Source organism: Dermochelys coriacea, chromosome 25 (assembly GCF_009764565.3).
Source record: "Dermochelys coriacea isolate rDerCor1 chromosome 25, rDerCor1.pri.v4, whole genome shotgun sequence".
NCBI lineage: Eukaryota > Metazoa > Chordata > Testudines > Dermochelyidae > Dermochelys > Dermochelys coriacea.
Genome location: NC_050092.1, coordinates 6,739,642 through 6,763,727, shown reverse-complemented (window position 1 = coordinate 6,763,727; position 24,086 = coordinate 6,739,642). Strand labels below are relative to the sequence as shown.

The following is a 24,086-nucleotide window of genomic DNA, read 5'->3' as shown; positions in this document are numbered from 1 at the left end:
GGCAGGTCAGCAACACGTAGGAGACTCGGGCGGAGAGGCATTCTCCCAGGGCTGGGACACTGGCAGCTTCCTCCTCGTGGTACCAGCGATGCTCAAGAGACATTAGCTGGAGCTCAGAACCACCTAGCTTAGTGAGAACCCCAGCAACTGAAATCTGCAAGTCGTTATTGAAGATCAAAGGGGCAGATGGAGGGAAGAGGCAGCCCATCTGCTTGTCTGAGAGCCTGCAAGTTCAGTGAAAGCAGATGGAGGGGGAAGAAAGAGAGAAGTCACATGGGGGGACGTTAGAGGGGAGTTCAGCTAGCTCCGGGCAAAGCAGCTGAGAATGATGACTAGGCTAGGCACTTGGTGAAGGGGGGTTGCATTATCCCAGACTCTCTGAGAGCCAAGGACTATCACCTACCGAAACTCTTTCCCTTTGACCTCCCTTCTATCCTTGAAGGATGCTGGACTGACAGTGCTACGGTCAAATCACAGGCTAGGGACAACATGGGCAGGAGCCATACAAGCTTCTCCTTCAGGCTCGCCTCAATACTGGCTTGGGGGATCCTTTTTAAAGGAGAGAGACTCCACAGCACATTCAATCCTCAGCTTCCTGTCTGAGCTCACCAGGAGTGGCGATCGATTCTGTTACGCCGACCCTCATCCACTGGGCACTCCACTGAGGCTACCAATTCACTTCACAGAGGCCACCAGGCAGCTGTCAGCTGGGCAAGGCCTTTAAGTGGGCTCTACCCTTGGGTGGATTTGAACTTGTGACTGGAAGGTCAGAGGCTCAGTGTCTCACCCTCTAGCCCTTGAGACAGCTGGGCCTCTGCCACTAGTTTAGTTCTCTTGGCCGCAGCATCCCAAAGCTCCTGTGTCTGAGAGATCCTTCCCCGAGAGCCATCAGTGTACGAGACAAGTCTGCATCCTGCTACTTGACGTATTTTAGTGCCAGAAGGTGGTGGCTTCCCATGAGGATAGGGTCTAGTGATTTGGGCTAGTTCAAGGGCTAAGTGCCTGCCCAGACCATGGCCACAGGAGCACCTTTGACTGGCCTTTACTGAATGTATTTGCTACCCTTGTCTTACTCTTCTCACTTCCAAACAAAACCACCCCAGCCCTTGCAGCCTTTCCTCCACTGGAACCTCATTCCCCTTCCATCCCTGATCCCTCCCACCATTTCGGCTTCTGGGACGGCTCCTTTACAATGAGGTGCCCCACGCTGCCTGCCCTACCCAGGAGAGGAGAAGTCACTGATCTGCGGAACGATGTTGTAGCTTAAATAATACAGCCGATCCCTGGGCTTTTCCAACCTGCCTCCGCTGTGTCGGGAGCACGCCTTTCATTGAACTGCACAGAGATACTAAGAGGTGACAGTTCCGAAGAGCCCATCAGTTTGTCCAAGCAGGTTAATTGCCCTGGTGTTCTCTAGGTTAAACCCTGTCTGCCATCTTGCTTCAGAGCTGGTTATTTTCAGAGGTGTCATTCCCTCCCCCCCAACTCCACTTCACCCCCTAGCGACAGACACAAAGTCAAGCCTGCCTGTGGATCCTTCAGCCCCAGTCTGAGCCACTCGCTTTCCTGCTAAAAGGGAGCCTCTCATTTCTTCCATCCCTTGAGCCCGGGACTGAATATGTAACCAGGTGGAACCGAGAAACAGCCAGAGACTCAGCGATCTCATTTCAGGACTTGCAAATGTTTCTTTAAACTGTTCCACATAAGCAACCCCCTTCCCCCTCCCCACTTCCCTTCCTTCCTTGTTTCGGTCTCCCCTGCAGAAGTGAGACCAAATGTAGATAACCTCCCCCACCCCCTGGAAAGCAGCTAAATCATGTCACAGCCTTGCTTCCTCCCCCTTTCCTGTCTCCTTTTCCATTTCAGCAGCTGTGGGGTCCTCTTGCTCTTTCCTAGAATACTCTCTTATTGCCGCTGTCCTATGCCCAGCCTACAGCAGCCCGAACACCTACAGCCACAACTGGCCCAAAGCAGAATCATCACGGGCTCAAAAAAGCAGCCAAGATGGAAAACGGGAATAAAAATGTAATACAATGAAGAGGAAAAAAAAGGGATCAGGGATTGGTGGTGTGAAGGCCAAATTTCTTCCTTTGCCTCAAGTGCCCTGGCTTTGTTGCAGCACCTCCAGGAATGGTGAAGGGCGTAAGAACTCGGGATTGAGAGGGAAAAGCTGGCAGGTATGAATCCAGCTCTGGGGGGAGGCTCTGGAGTTTCCTCCTGGCCTTCTCCACATTACAGCCCAGGAGGATGGTTTTTTCTTTCGCTTAAATCCTTCAGAATTAAACCTTCTTTCCAAGGGAAATCAGCAACTAGAAAAAGCGAGCGAGTGAGTCCTCGAGCTGAGGCCAGCAGAGTCTGGCTGCTAGCAGGTCAATCAGGGGTAAACTCCCTTTAGGCTCAGTTGCCGATGGAACACCAGCATCCTGTGTCATGTCTTGGCGGTGGCTATGTGCAAAGGGAGTCCAGCCAGCGGGCAGGCAATCTGGCTGAGCAGGCTAGTCCGCTCAGGTGACTATAAAATCCCAGGCCTTCCGGCCTTCTGCTAAATGTGCCTGGCTTATTAATTTTATCTGATGGGAAAGTAAAACTGGAAACCGTTCATTTTGATCTACTGGGTTGTAACCGGTTAGGCAAATTGACAACCCATTCGCCCAGCTCAATGGGCAAGATGCCCCAGTAGAAGGGATCAAGCCGGCTTGGGCTACTGCATGGGAGATCTGCTCACCGGGGTGAATTATCCGGGATAAAATGGAACAGAAGATCCTACAATGGGTGTCTATGCCCTTTCCCTGGCTGCTTGTACCTCCATGGTTATATGCAAATACCAAGTAGCTAGTGTCAAGTTGTGCCACATCCCGAGAGCTTTGTCTTGTAGATAAGGGCAGCGGACTAGGAGTCAAGAGAGCTGGGTGCTATTCCCAGCTCTGCTGCTAACCTATTGTGGGCAAGTCACTGCCTATATCTGTCTCCCCTCCTGCCCTTGGCCTGTCCTGTCTGTTTAGACAGTGAGCTCCTTGGTGCAGGGGCTGTCTCTCACTCCGTGTCTGTGCAGCACCTGGCACGCGGGGCCCGGATTTAATTGGAAGCCATTGTCACACACAGAACATTTCACCACTGGACCACGATGCTTCCCCATGGCTATGATGCATCCCCCTTTATGCCTCACGCACTGGGCCATCCTACATCCCTATGGCTTGGATGCTGGTGTGGAGGGGTCCCTCCCTGACAAACCGACAGGCTGGAATTAAGCTGCTTGGTTGGGGGGTGGGATGGGGGGCAAAAGAGCTGATCTATTGAGAGGAAGCACATCTTGGGGGGCCTTCCGCAGCCTGCTCCCTGCCAAAGCTCAGGATGGCCCAGGGTCTGAGAAATCTCCCCGTGAGCAGAGGATGGTTTATTGGCACCTTCCCCTGGCCAGCTGTTTGGCGGGGGATTTGAGAAAAGCTTGCAGCTGGGAGAGCTTTTCTTAAAAAAAAAAAAAAAAAAAAAAAAAAAAGGGTTTTAAGTGCAAGGGAAATTGAGAGAGAAACCTTCTCCCACACGGTTCCCTGCCTCACTCACTCAGGGCCTCATCCAGAGCCCAGTGAGGTCCCCAGGAGTCTTTCCGCTGACCCCAACGAGCTTTGGATCAGCCCCTACGCACGCCGCTCGGCGAAGGCTTCCCAAGCTGTATTTGTCCAAGGAAGCTCATGGCAAGCAGACTGCGCTCCTGTGAATCGGTGGCAGCACCGGCCGGTATCCCGGTGCAGCCTCCAAGAGAAATAAACAAACAGGCCACGAAGCAAAGCCGACTGGCTCCTTTCTAAGCCAGAAAACAGGGAGCTCGTTGCAGCCTTCTTGCTATTGGCATTAGCCGCGTGCATCCTGATCGTTCCCCTTCAGACAGAGATGGTCCCTCCTAGACCACTCTGCCCCAACACGGGCCATGGAGCACAAAGACTCGTCCCTTCTCCCTCAATGACCATTTATGGTATTGCAGCATTGGCAACTCCGGTTTCGGTTCGTGCCGTACGGACACAAGGCAGAAGAGCTAGCCGTCCATCGGGGCACAACACAAGCCACTGCTAAACGGGGAACGGCTCTGCGGCTGGGACCCGATTCGGATCTCCCTGGCAGCGGTGTAAACCCCAATGGCGGAGTTACTCCGGATTGGCGAATCCGATTCCAGTGGTGGTTCATGTATTTGGTTCCTCAGTGGAGGGAAGATTTAAAGAAAAGAAAACATGCAAGCTGTTGTGCAAATGAATTGGTCCCCAATGGCTAATTTGTGGGCTGCTGCCAGGCTACATTCTGCTGTGATCATGTAAACAGCAGGGCCAAGCCACGATTGTATTTGGCGGGGGAAACGACTGAGCGCTGCAAGAAGAGGGGCCAGCTAGGAAGTAGGCGGCAATGGCCCAGCCTGGTTCTAGGGGCTGCGGTGCTTCTCTCTAGAAACCATCATCTAGCTGAGAGGTGAAATGGAAATTCATGGTATTTGGCGAGCCTTCATCCTGGTGTCCTGGCAAAATTCCAATTTGGGTTATTGCAACAGGCCAAATTCTCCCTGGCTGACGTGCTGGGCCATGCCACTGTGGCAAACTCTGCATTAACTTACACCAGTTGAACCAGTGACAGGAGTCACTGAGGGCAGAGTTTAGCCTTCAGACTCCAAGGGGATCACAAGGGCAGGCAGTGCCAGATTTGCCCCATTCTGTTGAACTGATTTGCACCCACTGCTTCCCTGGGCTCCTGTGACACTCCTCACTTCCTGTCCCAATTCTGAGGAGTGCTGGCTCACTCCATGCCCCCTGCCTTTCCGTGGGGGATCAAAGGATCTCTGTCTATCCCTGATACACCTCCTAGGGACGCTATGGGGCTTTCTCAGTCTTTGCAAAGGGTTTGGAGATCCTCCGATGACAATGCAAATTAATGAAACAGCAGCGATACTAAGAACTGACTGGGCATAGCTGGAACAAAGCTGCTGGAGTGGCTGGACTGCACGGGGCCTGTTAGCGCTTTGCCATCTCTGTCTTCTGAGCTTCGTCCCGACCTGCCTGACTCCCGCTGGTGGCTGGACCTGGCTTTCGCCAGCACACTTCAGAGAGGCGGGTTTCACCACCCTGTGTGTAAAAGCAGGTACTGCCTGGGGATGTGGGCAAGGGAACCCAATCGGCTGCAACTTGTCGTTGCTGCTCTCCAAGGTTTCCGATGCTGCGGTTTCTCTTTCCCTTGGCACTGGATGCTGTGGAATAGCTGTGCTGGCTAAGCAGGGCTCCCAGGCCATTCAGTAAGGAATGGAGGAGTGAGTTCTGCCCCTGGTGTGTGGGGTGTGTGTGTGTTGGGGGTGGAGTGGCCCAGTTCCAGATTCTTAAAGTCCATTCTGGGGGGGCCTTTGTGAACATGCTCAGTGGGAGAACAGAAAAGGAGTTCTTGTGGCACCTTAGAGACTAACAAATTTATTAGAGCATAATGAGCTGTAGCTCACGAAAGCTTATGCTCTAATAAATTTGTTAGTCTCTAAGGTGCCAAAAGTACTCCTTTTCTTTTTACGAATACAGACTAACACGGCTGCTACTCTGAAACCTGTCATTATGCAGTGGGAGAACAGACAGAGACCAAATCGGTGACCCCAGGGGCCTCGCTGACAGCTTGCTGGGAACCTAACTGGCTTGTGAATTTCAGAGAGACATTTCTAAACAGCAAAATTCAAACCCAGTCCTGAATTCTCCCCACATTCAAGGGGGTTTGGATCTGGCTCATCCCAACTAAAGGCACTTCACTGTATTACCTGCCATATTTGTTTGCACTTGCATCTTTCTGGCTGGATCAATCGAAATGGCTCGTGGGCTGCATTGACCAGCAGGGAAGTTTTGGTGATGATCAGCTTTCTCCTGACTGCAGGGGCTGGGGCTGGTCATACTGTAGGGTCCTGTGATGCTCCTTTAGGGATTGGGGCACGCTTTGGGCTTCCCCCATGTGGAAGCTGAGGGCCAGATTTTCAGAAGCATTCAGTATCTGGCAGCTCCCATTGTTCTCAGTGGAAGGGAGAGGGAGGGAGAATTGTTTGCAGGGGTCAGTGCTGGGTGTTGGGCTCTTTTGAAAACCTGGCCCTGGCTCTGACTCCAGCTGAAGTGACCATGCCCCGAGAAGAGCGGCACTGCCACGTCTATCAGGAGTAACGCTGCTGCTCATTGCTACCTGCTGAGCGGCAAGACCACGTCACATGGCCTGCGCTTGTCTGAGAAGTCATTGACTGGGGGGATTCATCTGGGGCCTTGCAAAGTGGCCCTGCTCTGAAAGGTGACTCTGGAAAATGGCGCAATGGGATCAGGCACCATGCTAAGATTGCTCAGTTTATGAGAATGGGGTGGTGGTGGGGGGTCGCCTTTCTGTGCAGTGTGGTTCACCTGCTGGATCATCTGGGTGCATTTCATCTAATCAGCTCCTTGCCATTTCAAAGTCACTGGGCACTGATGGCACTTTGATCTCTCCCGCTCTCTGCCTGTGGCATAGACTCTAGTCACCTGAGGACTGAAATAGCTTAGTTTAACTAAGGCCTTTGGGTTTAATACAGGGGTATCTGGGTGAAAATTAATGGCTTGTGTTATACAGGAAGTCAGATCTAATGGGCTCTTCTGGCCGTCAACTCTATCATATGGGTTATTAGTTGTTGTTTTTTTACCTACCAACACTACAAATTCAACTGGGCTCTGAGATTCAAGCGAGACTCTTCACTTCTCATGCATCCTGGCCAGGAATAAAGGTCTACTAGCTTGAATCCTGCCTTCCTTAATTATTACTATGTATTAATTTAGAGAAAAGTGCTAGGCCCTTTCTAAACCCAGAGAATCAGTCCCTGTGCCAAAGGGCATCCAAACCTAAAAGCCAAAGATAGATAAAAGAGGCCAGGTGATGCAACATACAAACAAAGGGCCTGATTCTGCTCCCTCCTACAGCAGCATAAACCAGTCGTAGTTCCACCGAAGTTAATAGGGTTACACGGGTGTAAAAGTGTATAAACGAGAGAAGAATCAGGCCCAAGGATGGCAGATCTTTTGTTACCCTATTGTCTTCAAATTTGGCCCTCTCTTTCTAGGCAACCTTTCGACTTCGTTGTAGTTGCTTGGGGTTAAGTGAGATCAGAATTTGGTCCTGCATCTCGAGTGGAGGTAACCACTTGTGTTGGCCATGCTGAGCCAGGAGAGAATCCAGCTCACTCTCTCCCAGCCGAGTTGGCTCTGCAGGGCGAATAGGGTTGAAAGCTTCTTTGTGCTGAGCAGCCCTGGCTCTGAATATACCCAAGGGGTGGGTTTGCTGTGCAAGAAGGGGCCATTTTCCCTCACTCCTTTTTCGGGGCAGAACCATGCTGGTTTGCTGGCTTTCCAGGTGTTATTCTGCACCAGCTCATAGGCAGCTGGGAAACCAAAAGGACTGATGGGACAAAAGCTCCTGAGCAACAAAGGATCATGGGTAAATGGTGTGAAAATTCCATATTTTAAAAACTAGGCTGATCCACAAAACATTCATAAGGAATACCAAGACGTGTGTTCTTCGGCTTTCGTCCGGTCCATCCAAAGTCAATAAAAAAAAAAAGAACAGCCATGGGTGCTTGCATTTACCCACAAAGGTTTGCCGCAGAGGACGTGTTTTGTTCCTGTCCCCCTTTACCTCCCCCAGGAAGGAATTAAAGTGTATAATAGCTTATGATGAGCAATCTCTCCTATTTTCAGCAGACCCTGGTTCCCCACCCCGACCCCATGAGCTGCTCCCCGCTCCCTTGGCTCTGACATTTGCCAAGAGCCAAATGAATAACTAAGTGAATAAAACAAAATAAACAAACAATTAAAGCCACATTCCAAGAGGTATCTGCTAACTGTTAAACTCGGACAGGCCGAGCTTAGCGCTTCTCGCTGGGTCTGTGTATCCTGCACTCCCAGGGTCTGGGTTCCAGGAGCGTTATAAATCACCACCAGGAAAACATGCCATACCGGCCCAATGCAACACCCAACCTCAACTCGCCAGTGACCCGGCAGCTGGTGCCAGGCTTTCAGCTGACTGCTCCTACCCTCCCCAGGAACCGGCTCCCTTCACCAGCTGAGCCACGGGGATGCTCTGTGCCTTTAAACTTTGCTAATAAAGACAGCTCTTGGGCCCGCTGGATTGGCCCTAGGCAGGATCTTGCCCAGCACAGGGCCTCCCTCCCTCCCTGTCCCACGCAATGGCAGCCATGTTGGCGAAAAGGTGGCATCCCGGTGCAATCACATGTGGGACATCTTGATGACCCTTGCTGGGGGAGCCGGCCAAGATCTGAGAGCCGAAGTTGGTTACCTCAGACAGGAGCCTGTCTGAGGGGGCTAGTGGAAGGGGGAACAAGGAGCCAGAGGCACTTGGAGCTGGCTTTACCAGGTGCTGGGTACCAGATTTCCTTGCAGGGTGAGGCAGCAGCTGCCAGAGGGTCTATCCCAAGATGGCACCAGCTGAAGGAGCAGAGAGCACTATGGGAACTCAGAAGAGACTCCAGGACGGAGCAGAGTATGTCCCAAGGGTGGGACTGATGCCTGGGAGGGAGAAGGGGACTGAATCCCTCTCCTGCCCAGCAGCTAGACAGGAGGGAGCATATCCCAGACCAGCTGGGCGGGAGAAAAGGAGAGAGAGAAGAGCATGATACCTGACGGATCCTTGGAAGCTCTGAGGGAAACTGGTGCCGCCCCTGAAGCATGAGCGGAGCAAAGGGTTAGGGAGTATAGGGTCCTGCTGCAACATGGGGCTAGGGTAAAAAATATCAGAAGCAAATGGAGGCATCTGGACAGGCCACTCGGCCTCCCGTATCTGGGAATGTTGATTCTGCCTCTTATTCGCTCAAAACAACAACATGGCAGATGGGATTGCCTGAGACAACCTCTCCCTCCTCCAGACAGATATGTAGCAGGCTCCCCTCTGGGGTCGCACCACGGTCTTCAGCAGACTTGCTCCCATGCCACCCAAAGGACACCCAGCATCACTCCCTCTGAGCTACCCTGATCCCTGTGGAATTGGCCGGCCAGGCACCATTGCTGGCAGGGTCACCTCAAACCAGCCACTGGTATTCCCATGCGCAAAACAAGTTGCGATAGTCCGGCTAGTGCCACCGTCCCCACTGAACTCTGGGGCCTTCATACGGGGCCCGGTCAGTATTTGCCTCTCCGTCCTCAGTTTCCTTTTCTTGCACTTTGGTGGTTGGGAGCGTCCTCTAATAATACTAACAACAGTCACCATTCAACATGCTCTCTGTCATTGTAAATGAGACAGCGTTATCACAATGTACACAGTACTGCATGGCTATTCCCGAGGTAGATGGAATACGTTGGTAATATCTAGCCAGTAGCTGGGATACTAGGTTCGGATTTGGGGTACCTAGGTTCTATTCCCACCTCTGCTGGCATGACCATAGGCAAATCACTTCCCTTCTGCGTGCCTTGCTTTCCCCATCTGTGCAATGGAGCTAATGATACTGACTTGTCTTTGCAAAGAGCTTTCAGGTTTGTGCATGAACAGGATGCATAAGAGCAAAGTATTATTAGTTATCATCACAGCCAATAAAAACATCCTGGTTTTGCTTAAGAGAGACAAGTCCCCAGTGCTTTGCAGACATTATCTTAAGATGTCTCGTGTCCTTCTCAGAGAAAGATGAGCTTTATCGTCTTTTTTTCAGATGGGGAAACTGAGGCAAGGAGTGGGGCAGCACCTTACTCAAGGTCACAGAGGAAATCAGGGTCAGAGGTGGACCGGAATGCAACCAGCCAATAGTTCACTGCACCAAACCCCGTAGTCAGACGCTAGGCCACGCCTATCTCTCAGCTGGGACTGAGCAAGAGGTCCAAGCAAGTATTTCAACTGCATTTTCCACTGTGGAATCCCTCGGGGGCGTCGTCTGACTTATTGCTTTGCCATTTTATTACATTTTTATTGATCCATCCCCTGCAGCCTCAGCACATCTGTTCCTGATGCAGGGTCCCCCCGGGGAGCTAAGCTTATTTACACAGCTGCAAAGGAGTTCCCCAGTCAAGTTCATTAAGTACATGAAGGAGACGCACTGTTCTTTCTCATTATGAAAAGATTTCTGCCACACAGATCTCCCCCTACCTCCTCCCTTTTAGCCAGTCACTTCTACAAGACCCGTTAGAACTGACTGAAGAGACGAGGGGGGCACTGCTAGCCACCAGCTAGCTCAGAGGGCAGATGCCGCTCTCTTCCCCAGTGGGCTGGACACAGTCTAAAATGCCAGGTGGTGAAACGTGAAATCTGGGCATGTAAGTGAGCCTAGGTGCATTATGGGAAGAGCTGGGCAAACATTATCCAGTGAATAGTTTATTTGCTGAAAATTACAACTTCAGGTCAACCAAAATGGTCCACCAATTTTGGTTGAATAGTTTAGGCCGGAAAAAAACCCAAGGGGTGGGTGGGTGGAATTCTGAAGAAGTCCAACCGTTTCAATATTTTTCAAAATAAAATGGGTCAACTTTTCATTTAGAAACAACATCTCATTTAGAAATTAAGCTAAATTTATCTAAACAACTCCCCAGAGGGTAGAAACGCACCCATAAATGGAATGTTTTGTTTTTTCATTCGACTCCAAACAAAATTGGTCTGGTTTTTACGTTCTGACAAGAAACACTGAAAAACTCATTTCATTTGACTCAAAAATACCCTGCCCCCCCGCCCATCCCCAATTTTTTTGTTTCAGCCACCAAACAAACAAAAAACAATGCTCCATCTAGCCCTAATTATGGGAGGATTTCACTTTTCCTCTATGCTATCAAGTGTTGGCTACGGCCAGAGGCTGGGTAGTGAACTAAAGTGAGCAGTCACTACGCAACTCCTGGTTTTATGTCTCTGGTCTTCTTGTTTATACCACTCAGAGATTAAGGAACAATCAGATCCAAAGAAATAAACTAAACAGCCCCTATCCTTTTGGATTTTTGTTTGCATAGCTAGGAATTTAAAAAGCAGCTGCATAGAGTAACACGAACAAGAGCAGGAGAACTGTTAGGTAGTGTCATCATGCCAGTTGCTGGAGGAGAACAATACTTCAACCAGCGAAGTGTGTTTCCACTTGTCACGCAAGAGTCACTCTAAATGTGGATGCAGACAGCTTTTAAAAAGGGGCGAGGATGCCACAGGACCGGGAGACCCCTGGAAAGACAGATTTGACGAAATGTGCGAATCTGCAAATTTGATGAGTTTGCAAATCCCTGCAGAAAGTGTGGGTGACTCTGCTCCAACTCTGGCTGCCAGAGCTCCCGAGGCCCAGAGATGCGCTGGTGAAGCAGCGAGAGGACCATTGCCGAACAAGTCCTGTGCCACTCACCTCCTCGGTATGTCTTCCAGGTGTAGTATTTCCCTCGGAAGGGGATGTTGTCAAACTCAGCGCACTGCAACTCTCGGAAGTCATGGGAACCTGGAGGGCAGTCCTGCGGGGGACAGATTCAAGTGAGATTAGTGGCTTCCCTAGAGCTTAGTGGAGAGCCAGGGTGACCGTGCATAAGACCTACAAGGAGGAACTGCCGTATCAGAGCAGACCCATGGGCCTTTCAAATGGGCATCTTGCTTCCAACAATGGCCAATGCTTGGCACGTCAAGGAGAAAGCCAATAACCCCTGCCAGTGATGTCCCTGGCCAACTGTACAGTGCTGTAGCATGGGAGAGGCATCTTCTTTCTAAACCCAGGGATAGCATGAAGGCCAGTGGCACCTGCCATTGGATCCCAACCAGCATAGGCACCGACTTCTCCTCTGCCCGGTGGGTGCTCAACTCCTGTCCGACTCTGGCTCTGCCCTGCCTTTTCCCACCCCTACCCTACCCTCGCCCTGCCCCCATTCCATCCCCTTCCCCCAAGTCTCCACCCCACCCTGCCTCCTCTCCTGAGCACGCCGTGTTCCCAATCTTCCCCCTCTCTCACGGAAAGTCCTAAGCACCACCAAACAGCTGTTAGGTAGTGGGCGGGAAGCGCTGGGAGGGATGGGGAGAAGCAAGGATGTGGCATGCACGGGGGAGGAGGTGGCGGCAAGGAGGGGGCGGGTGGAGCTTGGCTGCCCGTGGGTGCAGAGCACCCGCTAATTTTTCCCCGTGGGTGCTCCAGCCCTGTGGAATCATTTGTGAATCACGTTAGGGGCCTGATACATAGCCAACTGAAGGCAATGGGAAGACTCTCAATGACTAAGGTGGAGGTTCTCAAACTGGGGGTTGCAGCCCCTCGGCATTGCAAGGTTATTAGGTGGGGATCACGGGCCGCCCAGCTCTGAAGGCAGCACTGTCGCCAGCAGCAGCGCAGAAGTGAGGGTGGCAGTGGAGTGCTAAGTCTGCTGTGAAAAGTGAGACTGGCAAAGTTTCTTCGCACCCCCCAGTATTAAACAATCATCATTAAAAAAAAAAACTTTTAATGCTTATAACAATAATTCAATACAAACGTGTTTTAGTCTTAATTTAAAAGTGGCAAGAAAAGGTACATTCATTTTAAAAAATAGGGTCATAAATTTAGCATTTAAAAGAATGTTAAATATAAAAATGGGGTTTTAATTTATAAGGGGGGCTCACACTCAGAGGCTTGCTTTGTGAAAGGGGTCACCAGTATAAAAGGTTAGAGAACCACCGGACTAATGCCATTAATGTCACTAACAGCCTGCAAACGAATATAAAAGTCACAACGGTTAGAGAATTGCACAGATACAGGCTGTGACCTGAGAGCTGACAGCAATGAAATCCCAGAATCATAGACGTTAAGAGATGGCAAAGGCTCTACCCAGTGGCTCTCAACCTTTCCAGACAGGAACCTGATTTGTCTGGTTTACCCCCAAGTTTCACCTCACTTAAAAACTATTCGCTCGCACAATCAGATATAAAAATACACAAGAGTCACAGCCCACTAATACTGAAAAATGACTGACTTTCTCATTGCTACCCTATAATTATAAAATAAATCAATTGGCATATAAATATTGTACTTACATTTCAGTGTATAGTATCTAGAGCAGTATAAACAAGTCATTGTATGACATTTTAGTCTGTACTGACTGTGCTAGTGCTTTTTATGTAGCCTGTTGTAAAACTAAGCAAATATCTAGATGAGTTGATATACCCCCTGGAAGACCTCTGCGCACCCCCAGAAGTACCCATACCCCTGGTTGACAACCACTGTTCTAGGCCATTCAGTCACTGTCCTTGGGACAGATGCTGGATTTTCCTCTACCAGACGCCTTCTAGTCTAGCTTTACGTTAACTTTCCATTTGCCACTTACGAGGCTTTCACCCCTTCCCTTGGGACACTGATCTGCTGTTTAATGGAAGATTTGAGGCAGGGACTTTTTGTTATGTTTGTCTTCAGTCCCTAGAATAGTGGGGCCGTGATCCCTGACTGGGGCTTGGAGCTGCTATTGCAGCACAGTCATCAGCGTTACTGCAGTGTCAGAGAGTTCGCCTCAAATTCTCCTTCGTTAATTTCACCCCCATGGTTCCTTGATCTTGACTCCATGGACCACACCAAATAGCTCCTTTCCTGTCCCTGTGTTGAACCCCTGCAAGTATGTGTAAGCTGTTGTCGCGCCATCTCATCACTTAGCCACGTCACTCCAAGCTTCAGTCACAACTGAATCCCTCTGATCGTTTTGTGGCTCTTTTCTGCACTGCCCCCAGCTTGTCAGGGTATTTCTGCTTCTGTGGATGCCAGCACGGTACCCAGCATCCCCTGAGCCATGCAGAGAGGAGCTACCATCTCCCGGCTGTGAGAGGTAACCCTTCCCCCAATGGCGTTGGTCTGAGTTGTAGTCGTATCCCATTGCAGATCCATCTCTACCTCACCATCCACCATCCCCCTTAGAGCACTTTTGCTACTTACATCGGTGTTGCACGACCGGTAGCGTTTCCGTTCGCCCAGGCAGTACTTCCCTCCAATGGTCGGCCTGCCAACAGAGAACAAGAGGGGAGAGAGAGGGCTAAGTGAGACGGACCGTGCTGTGAAGGCAAGGATGCCCTGTGCGTCTGGGGCACACGGCTGCTCCATTCCCTGCCATCGCAAACAGCGGTGGCAGGGCAGGAATCCAGGGTGCTCCCCAAGGCGAAGGGTTGCACTGGGCAGCGCGAGCAGTTTACCTACCGTGGGCTGTCGCAGTGGCGGATGGATGATGATACGCCTCCCCCGCACGTCCTGCTGCACTCCCCCCAGGAGGACCAGGCCCCCCAGGCGCCGTCTACTCCCTCTGGCCGCGTCCCGAAGGGCACACACTCCCTCTTGTAGCACCACTGGGGAAACACAGAGCCTAAGCGCCCGAGAGCGCACAGCCTCCTCATGGGCAGCTTGTCAAGCTGGCGCGGCCCAAGGGACAGCCGGGATGGAGCAATGTGAGATGGCCAGGCCCGTTTTGGGACACGGAGGGAGGGACACTAAGCACGGGGCCCAATCTGGCTTGTGGAGGGGCAGGGATGGGTTGGACAGGGATGCTTCTGAGGTGCATTTTAGGGGGTGGCAGGGTGGGCTCTGGAATTTTGGAAAGGGAGGAGGGGCCCTATTTCCGCTATTTCCAGAGCATTGCGGGGGGGGGGGGAGAGAGGGAGGGAAGGGCAAAAGTGAAGGTATTGGGGCCTGGATTGACCCTCCTGCCATGAGCCACTGCTGCTCAGGAGCCTTTGGATCGGCAGCCCCAGGCCACATCCAGCCACTGAGGCAGACAGTGGCCATGTATCCATTCCCCGTGCCCATGGCTAGCTGGCCTGTTCTTCCCAGCACTTGCATATTCTGACCAGCAGCAGTAGGGTGACCAGACAGCAAGGGTAAAAAATCAGGATGGGGGTGTGTGTAGGGGTAATAGGTGCCAATATAAAAAAAAGCCCCCAAAATTGGGACTGTCCCTATAAAATCGGAACATATGGTCACCCTAGCAGCAGTGGAGGAATGAGGAAGGAAAAAAGCCTGCCCAGTCATACGGGGCAAAGACAATGTCAGCTCCAACACCCCAGAGCCCTGCCCTTCTTTTTTCTGACTCATGTCTCCCTCCCCAGCTCTTCTGTGATCTGCCTAGAGAGGGTGCCAAGGAGCAGGACAGGCAGCATGACCTGGACCCTGGGGCCAAGGGTGAGCAGCAGCAGCTCTTGGTACCAGACACCATGCAGGAGCTGATTCCCAGAAAGCAACTATGACAGTCCAAGTCCATTGGAAAATAACCACAGAGAGTCTAATCTGGATTACGCAGAAATCTCAGGGATGCCATAACCCAGAGGGCTGGTAAATCAAGAGAGTAGGCTGGAGAAATCTTTACGTACCATTTAGCAAAGATTTTTTAGCTGTTTCCTACAGCTTGATCCTTATTCCCCCACCAGCCAAAAGGGGAAAAGCCAGCGCAGACCTGAAGGCACAGATCTAGCAAGGTGTTCAGGGTTCGGGGCTGGCCCAGCAAGCAAACCAAGGAGGGAGATTTCCTGGTAATCCAGAATTTGTCTCTTTGGCTAACTGGGGTTCTGAAAAAGCAACCTTCAGTTGAAGCTTATATCAACCAAAGACCTCAAAACACTTCATAACCATTAATACATTAAGCCTCACATTCCATCTTGAGAGGTTGATCGGTACCATCATACCCATAATACAGATGGAGAAACTGAGACATACAAAGGTGAAGTGACTTGCCTAGGGATATATAGTGAGTCTGTGTCAGAGCTGGGAATAGCACCCATGAGTCCTGGGTGCTCTAAATCCTAGATACATTGCCTCTCTTTGGAAAGCTGGCAATCACTAGCTGAAAAAATGACTGGTAGAAAAGGGTAAAAAAAGAAAAAATTACTAGGAAAAAAAATCATGAAATTTTTTTTTCTCATGGTGCGTGGCCAGCTCTGACCAGCAGTAATGCCCAGTTTCTAGGTGCTGTTTAATACATTTCAATTTGATTTACAGCCGAACTGAGTGGACCATTTGCAAGGAACAACAGGCTTGTCAATTTCTACCTCTTTTTCTGCCTGAAACTCACAAACTTATTAATGATTTGAAAGGGTTCTTGAATTTCTTTGCAACAAATTTCCCCCATTGGAAAAAGCTCATGTCTATTTCATTGTGAATGTTCAGAGCCTGATTCTTCATCATGTACATTGTGCAAAGGGCACGTTAGTCATTAATAGCCAGATTTAGTCCCCCACGTCACCCTGGCTGCATGAGGTCCCGGGCAATGGAGAACCAGGACTTCAGTAGTCAAGCTCTGAAATTCATGCTGGGTTGGCTTGTCACGTGGTGTTGATCCTCTTCCCTAATTGGGTGGCATGCAGCTAACCAACCCAGCGAGAATGACGACCTTCAATTTCACAGACTGACGTTAGCACTCAGCAAATAGGTGTAAACGTCGGCTTACTCAAATATCGGCAGTGGAAATCCTGAGCGAACACAAAAGGGGCGTGGATGCTGCCAAATCACAACTCACTTTCCAAATAAATAGCCCTGGCAAAAAACAAAACCAAAACTGTCCATGCTTAGCTGACCGGAAAAAGTGATGGGTTAATAACACTGAGCTTTATCTAGCCCTTTTCATCCGTAGATTTCAAAGTGCTTCACAAGCCATTATCCTTGCTTTACAGAAGGGGAAACTGAGGCATAGAGAAGTGACTTGCCCGAGGCCACCCAGCAGACCAGAGGTGGGAACACAATCCACATCTCCTGAGTCTATCCATTACACCACAGGGCCTACCTACCGCTGGATTGTGCTGTGGATAGTTCTGCCATCAATAGACTTTTTGGGCCTCATGATGGGGGGGGGGTAATACAGTCTCTCACTTGAGGCTAAAATGAGTTGAAATTCAGTGGTGCTCCTTGGTAGATTCCAGCCTTAATCTCCCCTCCACACTGGGATGCAAGAGGCAGGGGTGGGCACACAGTGCTTTTAAATCACTCACCAATGCAAACAGTAATCACACTAATCATCAGAAAATTGCTTCAACCATGCATTGTCAACTCACTCTGGTGCCCTGGGCTTCCTTACCCCCTTTTCAATGGTATTGGTTTGGCATATGGTCCCCTCAGCAGCCGGTATGCTGTTGGTAATGCAGCGGTTGCTTTTGCTCAGACACCATAACTCACTGCAGACTTCCTGGAAAGGGAGACGTCGTCGGGGCGGAGGAAAAAGAAAAAAGAAACAAACAGATTAGGAATCACTTGTGCTAGCAGCAGCTAGGATTGTAGTAGCAGCACGTTGGTGTCTTTGAGAAGCTCCAGCTGGTCTGGGACATTCGCGTAATGGAAAGATTTTCAGCAGGGAAAATACAAAGATGGGGTCATATCTGGAGAGACGCTTAGACCTTGCAACGCACACTGAGTTCAGCCCCTCTTGGGATCTGGCCCGAGGATATTTCTGGTTCTTTGGACACCATTCATTGTCCATTCGGAGACATGGGAGCAGAGTTTTCAAAGATTTGCACCTGTGTTGGAAGCACCAAAATGGCACTAAGGCAACAAACTGTGCCCCCAGCACATCTGAACTCAATTTTTAACAGAAAATGCCTTGCAGAAAAAGTGTCTCCGAGGATTACCCGGTACATCCAATTCTAACCCAGTGTGTTCAGCCCTTCCCCTTCTCCCAGTCCTTTCCTTCTGGGGTGATGCTCACGGGAATGTCTCCTTCTCTGGATCTCTGTTATGAATGATAAGCATGAGGGAACAGATCCTGGCCCCTCTTGGTCTGTGTTTACAGGGCAACTGGGAATCCCCAAGAGATGTAAAGCTGGTTTAGATGGTTTATGCCACTTTTCTCCTAGCTCCCCCAAACACCACAGGAAGTGCACTGGAGGGGGAGGGTCACAGCACTACCACTGTCCCCAGATAGTGTAACGGTCCTTAGGGGACTGTTCCTGCTGGAAGAATTTAGATCTGCCTTTAGGAGGCTCTCAGTTATGCCAGGTGCTGAACTGGCCTTCAGTCAGCTCCAGGACTGGAGGAGACAGAGGCTGGCTTAGAGTCTCCTTCGCCTTTTCTCTCATCAAGTCCTGCCCTGAGTGCATCTCGGCCCTAAAATCCCACTCCTCCTTTGAAGCAGCTCTCTATCCAAGGTCCAGGTTCTCAAACTCAATTCCACCATGACCCCTCCTGGGCTCCAGGCGAGCAAAAATCCCCTCGAATGGGTCTTATCTCCCATCAGTCCATTTAAATCCCACCCAAAAGTCAGTTCCATCACAGAGACTCTGCAAATCCATCACAGCGGCTCAACTGGAAAACGCAGACCCTCAGAATCTGCTCTGGGCCCCAATCTTCTAAATCCAGACTTCAGCACCTGCAAACTGCAACGCAGCATTAAGGAGGGTGGTTGAGTTGGTTGCCGGATCTCTATGGTGGCCCTATGGTTATTAGAACAAGCCTATTACACATAAAATGACTCCCTGGTGGGAGTTTAACTAGGTTTGTGGGTATTTAAAACAAAACTATAGTTTGGTTTTTTTTTATTATGGTAGAAACATGGCCTGAGATGTGAGAACAGGAGCTAAAGGGCCATGGCCCTCCATTAACCCAGCCTCGGCAGGGCAGGGATATCCGGTATGCTAATGGTGAATAAAGGCTTTATGGCGTGGATTGCAAGACCTCTTAAAACACTGCTACCTACCAGCTGAGTCCTTTGCTCCAGCCACTACATGGCATGAACAAAGCGGCAGACCCGCTTGGCATTGTCCCAGCATACAGGAAGGGGGTGGGGGGAAGCAGCACTTGCTGTGGCAGCATAGACTTGCTTTGGTGAGTCTTGCAGTGGCCAAGATGACCAGGTGCTGGAAGGAGGTTGGCAGAAGAGAAGTGAAGGCCACTAGCTAATACAGAGGGAGGACCAAATGGGATTCAGGATCTAGGAAAGGTGGCTGCTGGGCCTTCCCCAGAGATGCAGGGACAATGGGATTTGGAATCCAGTGCCATATGCACCAGAGTCAGGGCTTCATCAGAGACACGGGGCTTACGGCATTGAGGACCCGGTGGCACGCACATCACGCTCTTAGGCCAGCCGGCTGCGATCGAGCAGGAGAGCTGAGGCCTTAGCTATATTCAGCCAAAGAAAGCCTTAGCTCATCAGCACTACAGGCTTAGCGCTTAGGATTGCCAACCCTCCAGGATTGTTCTGGAGTCGCCAGGAATTAAAGATTAATCTTAATGAAAGATTATGTCGTCTGATGAAACCTCCAGGAATCCATCTGACTAAAGTTGGCAACTCTACCGGTGCTGCTGATAGAGAACGAGGCAAAACCCTCCCCATCTCTGGCCTCCCCCCCGCATCCCCAAAGCGGCAGGACCTGACAGTACCACGCTCATGCAGGCTGCCAACCTGCAGTCAGGTCACAGGCCATTAATCCCGCCTTCCTCTCTTCTCTGAGCGCTTCAGTAGGAAATTCTCTGGCTCCGGTGAAGGCAGCGCTCGGAACAGGAACCGACACCCCATGATCATAAATGAACTTGTACAGCAAGTGGGAAATCCTCCTGATGGGTGCCGAAGGGGGCAGGACATGAACCCGACACTGTGGTGCTGATCCCGTTGTTACTGGAGTTACCATACGAGGGGACTAAGGAAAAAGAAATACCGCAGCATCCTGCAGTAATGACCCAACATCCTACAGTGGCTTGGCGTCTCAAAGGTCTGTAAAGGATTCCGGCACCCAATTCCCACTGAGGTTCAGTGGGATGTGGGCAGGCGCTTAACTCCCTTAGGCAAATACCAGCCAATAACATAACTACTGCCCCTGATTAGAGGAAGGAGAAGACATCTCTGCTTATTGATGTGTTTAACACTCTTCATGCCTGTTCACCAGTACAGGGATGGGAGAGAGAGTCGGCTCCCTCTTGTGCATCGTCAACAGAATTAATTGCTAAGCTTCTACCAGATACATCTGGGCAGCCCACTGAAGGGCAGAGGCTCCACAGGCACCACTGGGTACGTCTACACTGCACACTAAGCCCAGGCTCTGACTCTGGTTTGATCCCAAGCCCCCTTCAGTCCCCACACCAATCAGTCTGACTTGGGTCACCCAGCACTTAGGACCTGGGTTCTAGGACCCTGCTAGGGGAGTGGAGCAGAGTCTGAGTCTCACTGTGACTGGGAACCAAGCCCTGTCGTTTTGCAGTGTGGATGCAGGTTGAGCCACAGACCCGAGTTATGTGGTCTGTGGGATGCAGGACGGACAAGTTAGCACAGCTGGGAGACCCAGGTCCAGCAATTGTAAACCCAGGTTTACAATACAGTGTGGACACAAAAGCACAGACCCAGGTTTACTGTGCAGTGTAGACAGACCAATGGAGGGCAAAACTGGAAGATGACCTTTCTGTAGTAATTTGCTTTTTACATGATGACCATCACTATAGTAACACAGCTCCCAGTAGGGCTGCAAAGGTGTCATATGAGGACACAAGTCTCCTTACTCGTGATGAGGAGCAAGGAGGAAAGAACCCAGCTGCTCTCAGATCCCAGGCTGCAGGACTGGCAGGGAGAACAGAAATCTTTTCACATGTGAACGGGGCACATTGGATCTAGACTCAGAGAGAGAGAAATAAACATGGCATCGACGGACACGGTTTCTATAGTCGCTGTTCCGGGTAGAACTCTACCTGAATTCATTAAGGTGAATAAGAAATGTGGAGGTCCTCGGGCATCACATGGTTATGCGAAGCTGTAGTCTTTGACCCCATTACTCTAGGATACTGCAGGTGTTTGTTTTTCTTTTTTCACACAGGAAGCATCTACATTAGCTAAAAACAAGCTGGGAAATGGGCGTGTGAACTTGAAAAGGTTCCAGTCCACATTTGCAAGTACAGTAACAATCAGCAAAGCCTCCCTGCTCGTATCAACCCTTGTTCATGGATTCATTTAAGACATTTTAAGGCCAGAAGGGACTGTTAGATTATCTAGTTTGCTCTCCTGTATAACACAGATCATAACATTTCAACCAACCTTGACTGCATTGAGCCCAGTCACTTCTGCTTTAGTCAAACACAAACTACAAAAAAGCCTCCCATCTTGTCTTGCCTTCCCAGGATATGGAGAATTGACCACTGCCCTTGGTAGTTTCTTCCAACGGGTAACCACCCTGACTGTCAGAAACGGGGGCCTTGTTTCTAGTTTGAATCTGGCTTTAGCTTCCAGCCATCAGTTCCTTTGTTCTGCCTTTCTCTGCTAGATTACAGACCCCAGTGAGATCTCCCGATGAGTCCAAGCTGATTGATAATCATCTGTTTTAATCCTGACAGTCCCACAGAGCTGACACGGCCGCAGGAGGATGAGCAGGATTTTCCTCTGTCTTAAGCATCAGGTCAAATGACCAGTTAAGTTCTGATTTCAGAATCGTTTCGGTTGCTGATGATGCTAGAAGCAGAGAGAAACCAGCGTGGCTATCAGATCCCCACAATGAGCCACTGCCAGTGAAAAGGAAACTCACTTTGCCTTGTAAGCAGAGTGAACTGCCGTGGAAACTGCTGATGATGCAGAGACGCCATCATTAGAGAATCGTTCTCTGGGTCATAATTGCAGTAAGTGAATTGCATCCGAGGGGCTCTTTGTGCATCTCTAGAGCAGGTGACGGGCCAGACTCTGATCTCAGTTACACAACTGTAACTCCAGAGCCACTCTATTGGCTTCTGTGGATTTCCTCTGGATTTACACTGGTGTAACTGAAATCAAGATCTGGTCTTACTCTCTTTTCTTCCCAGCTGTTTTTCTTTTCTAACCCTATGTTGGCTTCCCCCACGGACCCACCAGTGGTGAGCAGAGCTGGTAATTTTACTTTAGCCCCTGGAGTTTACTCCTCGTTTCTCCTTGGCCTCCCCAACCCCAACAGCTTGAACAGACCCATCGTTCATCACCATCTGAGACCTGCAAACCACTCCTGCATGGATCGGCGTGGAGGCCTGACCCCCAGGCCACACCCCCAGGCTGAAAGGCAGCACCCAGCCCGTCTTTTCTCCTTCCTCTTGGGATGGTCCGAGTCTTTTACTTTTCATGCTGGAAATGAGTCAGTTTTGAATCCCTCCACCTCCTTCCCCATCTAGGGTGAGTCCTGCTTCCCCCCACTAACAGGAGGCACTTGCACTTGTCCAGATACATCCCTTCCAGCCTGACAGCAGAGTGACTGAGGCACTTTACTGCTGGATTCAGCCTCCTACCCAGGTGAATCTTCTGTCCCCTCTATGGGAAACTGGGCCTTTCACATACCACATTTAACCCTTTGGTGCCCGGGCCTTCCAGCTGAAGTTCCAGTCGGATGGGCTATTCAGACCCAGCGCAGGCGGGGAATGGATCAGTTATGTCAGGCAGCACTTCAGGGACAGGCCTGGTGGCTGATACAGTTCACCTCCAGAGGAGTCTTGCCTCCCACAGCAGACATTCCCTGGCTTCAAGCAGCTTCCCCCTTACTTGAGTGGCTGAGTGTGACGGAGGCGGAGGGGAATTCCGGGAAAAGGCAACGGCTGGTTAATGTTCTGACGCACTTTCACTGCTGGCACGGTCTCCTCTGAGCGAGACCGATCCTCTGTGAAGCGTATGCGTCAGTCTCCCCAGGAACGAATTCCCACAGGCGGGGCTTCTCCTCCTAATCGCGCCTGTGTGAGGGATTTCTCCAGCCAGCGCCCCATAACAACGATGAAAATGACCGGTGAGAACAAGCCCCGGCCATCACCCACCAACTGCGGAGTGGCTCAGATGAGCAGACTGCCGCCTGGACTCCAGCGAGGACTATGGTGCCCCCTCGGCAACAGATGAATCAGGCGAGTGATTTGCTTCTGCCCGAGCTGAGCGGATGGAAACCGAACTGAGCTGAGCTCGCCCTTCGCAGACCTGACCTGATCCCTTCCGCCCTTTCACAGCAAAGCTAACGGGGAAAGCGCTTTCATTTCACGCAAGCCAGCAAAGCATCGTGGGAGGTAGAAGAACGGCCCCCACGGCCCAAGCCCTTCACAGCCCAGCCCTCCGCCCCCTCAGAACCGATAGTAAAGCAGGAAGGCTCTCTACCCCGTATTTACACTGGCGAGATTTAACTCCGTACTGGAAACGGCACTGCTCATCCGCGTCGTAGGCCTGTCCGGGAGCCACTGTTGGGTAGACGAAGTCTTGCTTGGGAGGAGCGTTGTTCAAGCAGAGTCCCATGCCTGAGCTGGAGAAGAAATAGAGAATCACAGATGGGAAACCTGTGCAGACAAATGGGGTTATAACCAGCCGGCTGAGAACGAGTGGTGGGCAAACAGCTACCGGCTTGGAGGTTTGGCTCAGGTGAGCCTGGGTTACCTCGCCAAGCCGCTGGAGTCTGCACAACCGGGATGGAAACCACAGTGGGACAGGCTTTGTCGAGGTCACTCAGCACCTCCACCTCCAGACAGAGCTGGGAAGTGCAGAGGCTGCTGGGAAAATGACATGAAACAGATGAACCAAACCCTTCCGAACCTCACAAAAGGATCCATCTGAGTTTTCGGCAAGGACCCAAATATTACAGTGATGGTGGCAGTGGAGATACCATAGACACAGGGACTAGAGCTTCAGACTGGTTCTCCTGCTACTCAGACGAGAGTTGCAAAGCCTGGATCTGAGTTTCAAGCTTTCCTTGAACTCTAGGCCATATGGTGCTAGGGTTTCAGGTCTACCCATTGTGAAGTCTGGACTGATGCACTCACTTCCCACGGGCCACCAGGCAGAAGGAAGAGGATAAGAGAGGGGAAGGGAGTGGGAAGCTTAGTCCTGTGACCAAAATGCAAGGCTGGAGCTCAGAGGAACTGGGGTCTGTCCCCAGTGACATGCTGGCTGACCTCGGGCAAGTCACCTAGGGCAAGGTTGTCAAACAGGTTGGCCTAAACTTAGGCAGCTGAATCCATGTTTGGGCCCCCGAGTTTCTGAAGATGCTGAACACATCCAGCCTCTAGTGGCTGTGGCAGGATTTGCGTGCATTCAGCTCCTCTGACAGGCTGCTTCCATTTAGGCACCGAAATATGGACTAAGTTTAGGCACCTAAGTTTGTAAGTGTTGGCCTTAATCTCTCTGGAGGGGAGTAAGGCGCCCAACTCGCTCTGACTTTCAGTGGGTGCCTAACTCCCATAGGGCCCTTTGAAAAGTCAGCCCTCTATTTGTAGGCTGGAGATAATTATACTGACC

General features: G+C 50.8%; 1 protein-coding gene across 1 annotated transcript in view; it reads right to left on the bottom strand.

Annotated features, from left to right (window-relative positions):
- The window catches only part of ADAMTS10 (ADAM metallopeptidase with thrombospondin type 1 motif 10), an 88,110-nt gene that overhangs the window by 20,357 nt on the left and 43,667 nt on the right, over nt 1-24,086 (bottom strand). The window contains 5 exon segments of the mRNA XM_038384237.2: nt 11,330-11,432; nt 13,853-13,916; nt 14,111-14,256; nt 16,971-17,078; nt 22,956-23,097. Coding sequence (XP_038240165.1) covers nt 11,330-11,432; nt 13,853-13,916; nt 14,111-14,256; nt 16,971-17,078; nt 22,956-23,097 — 563 coding nt within the window.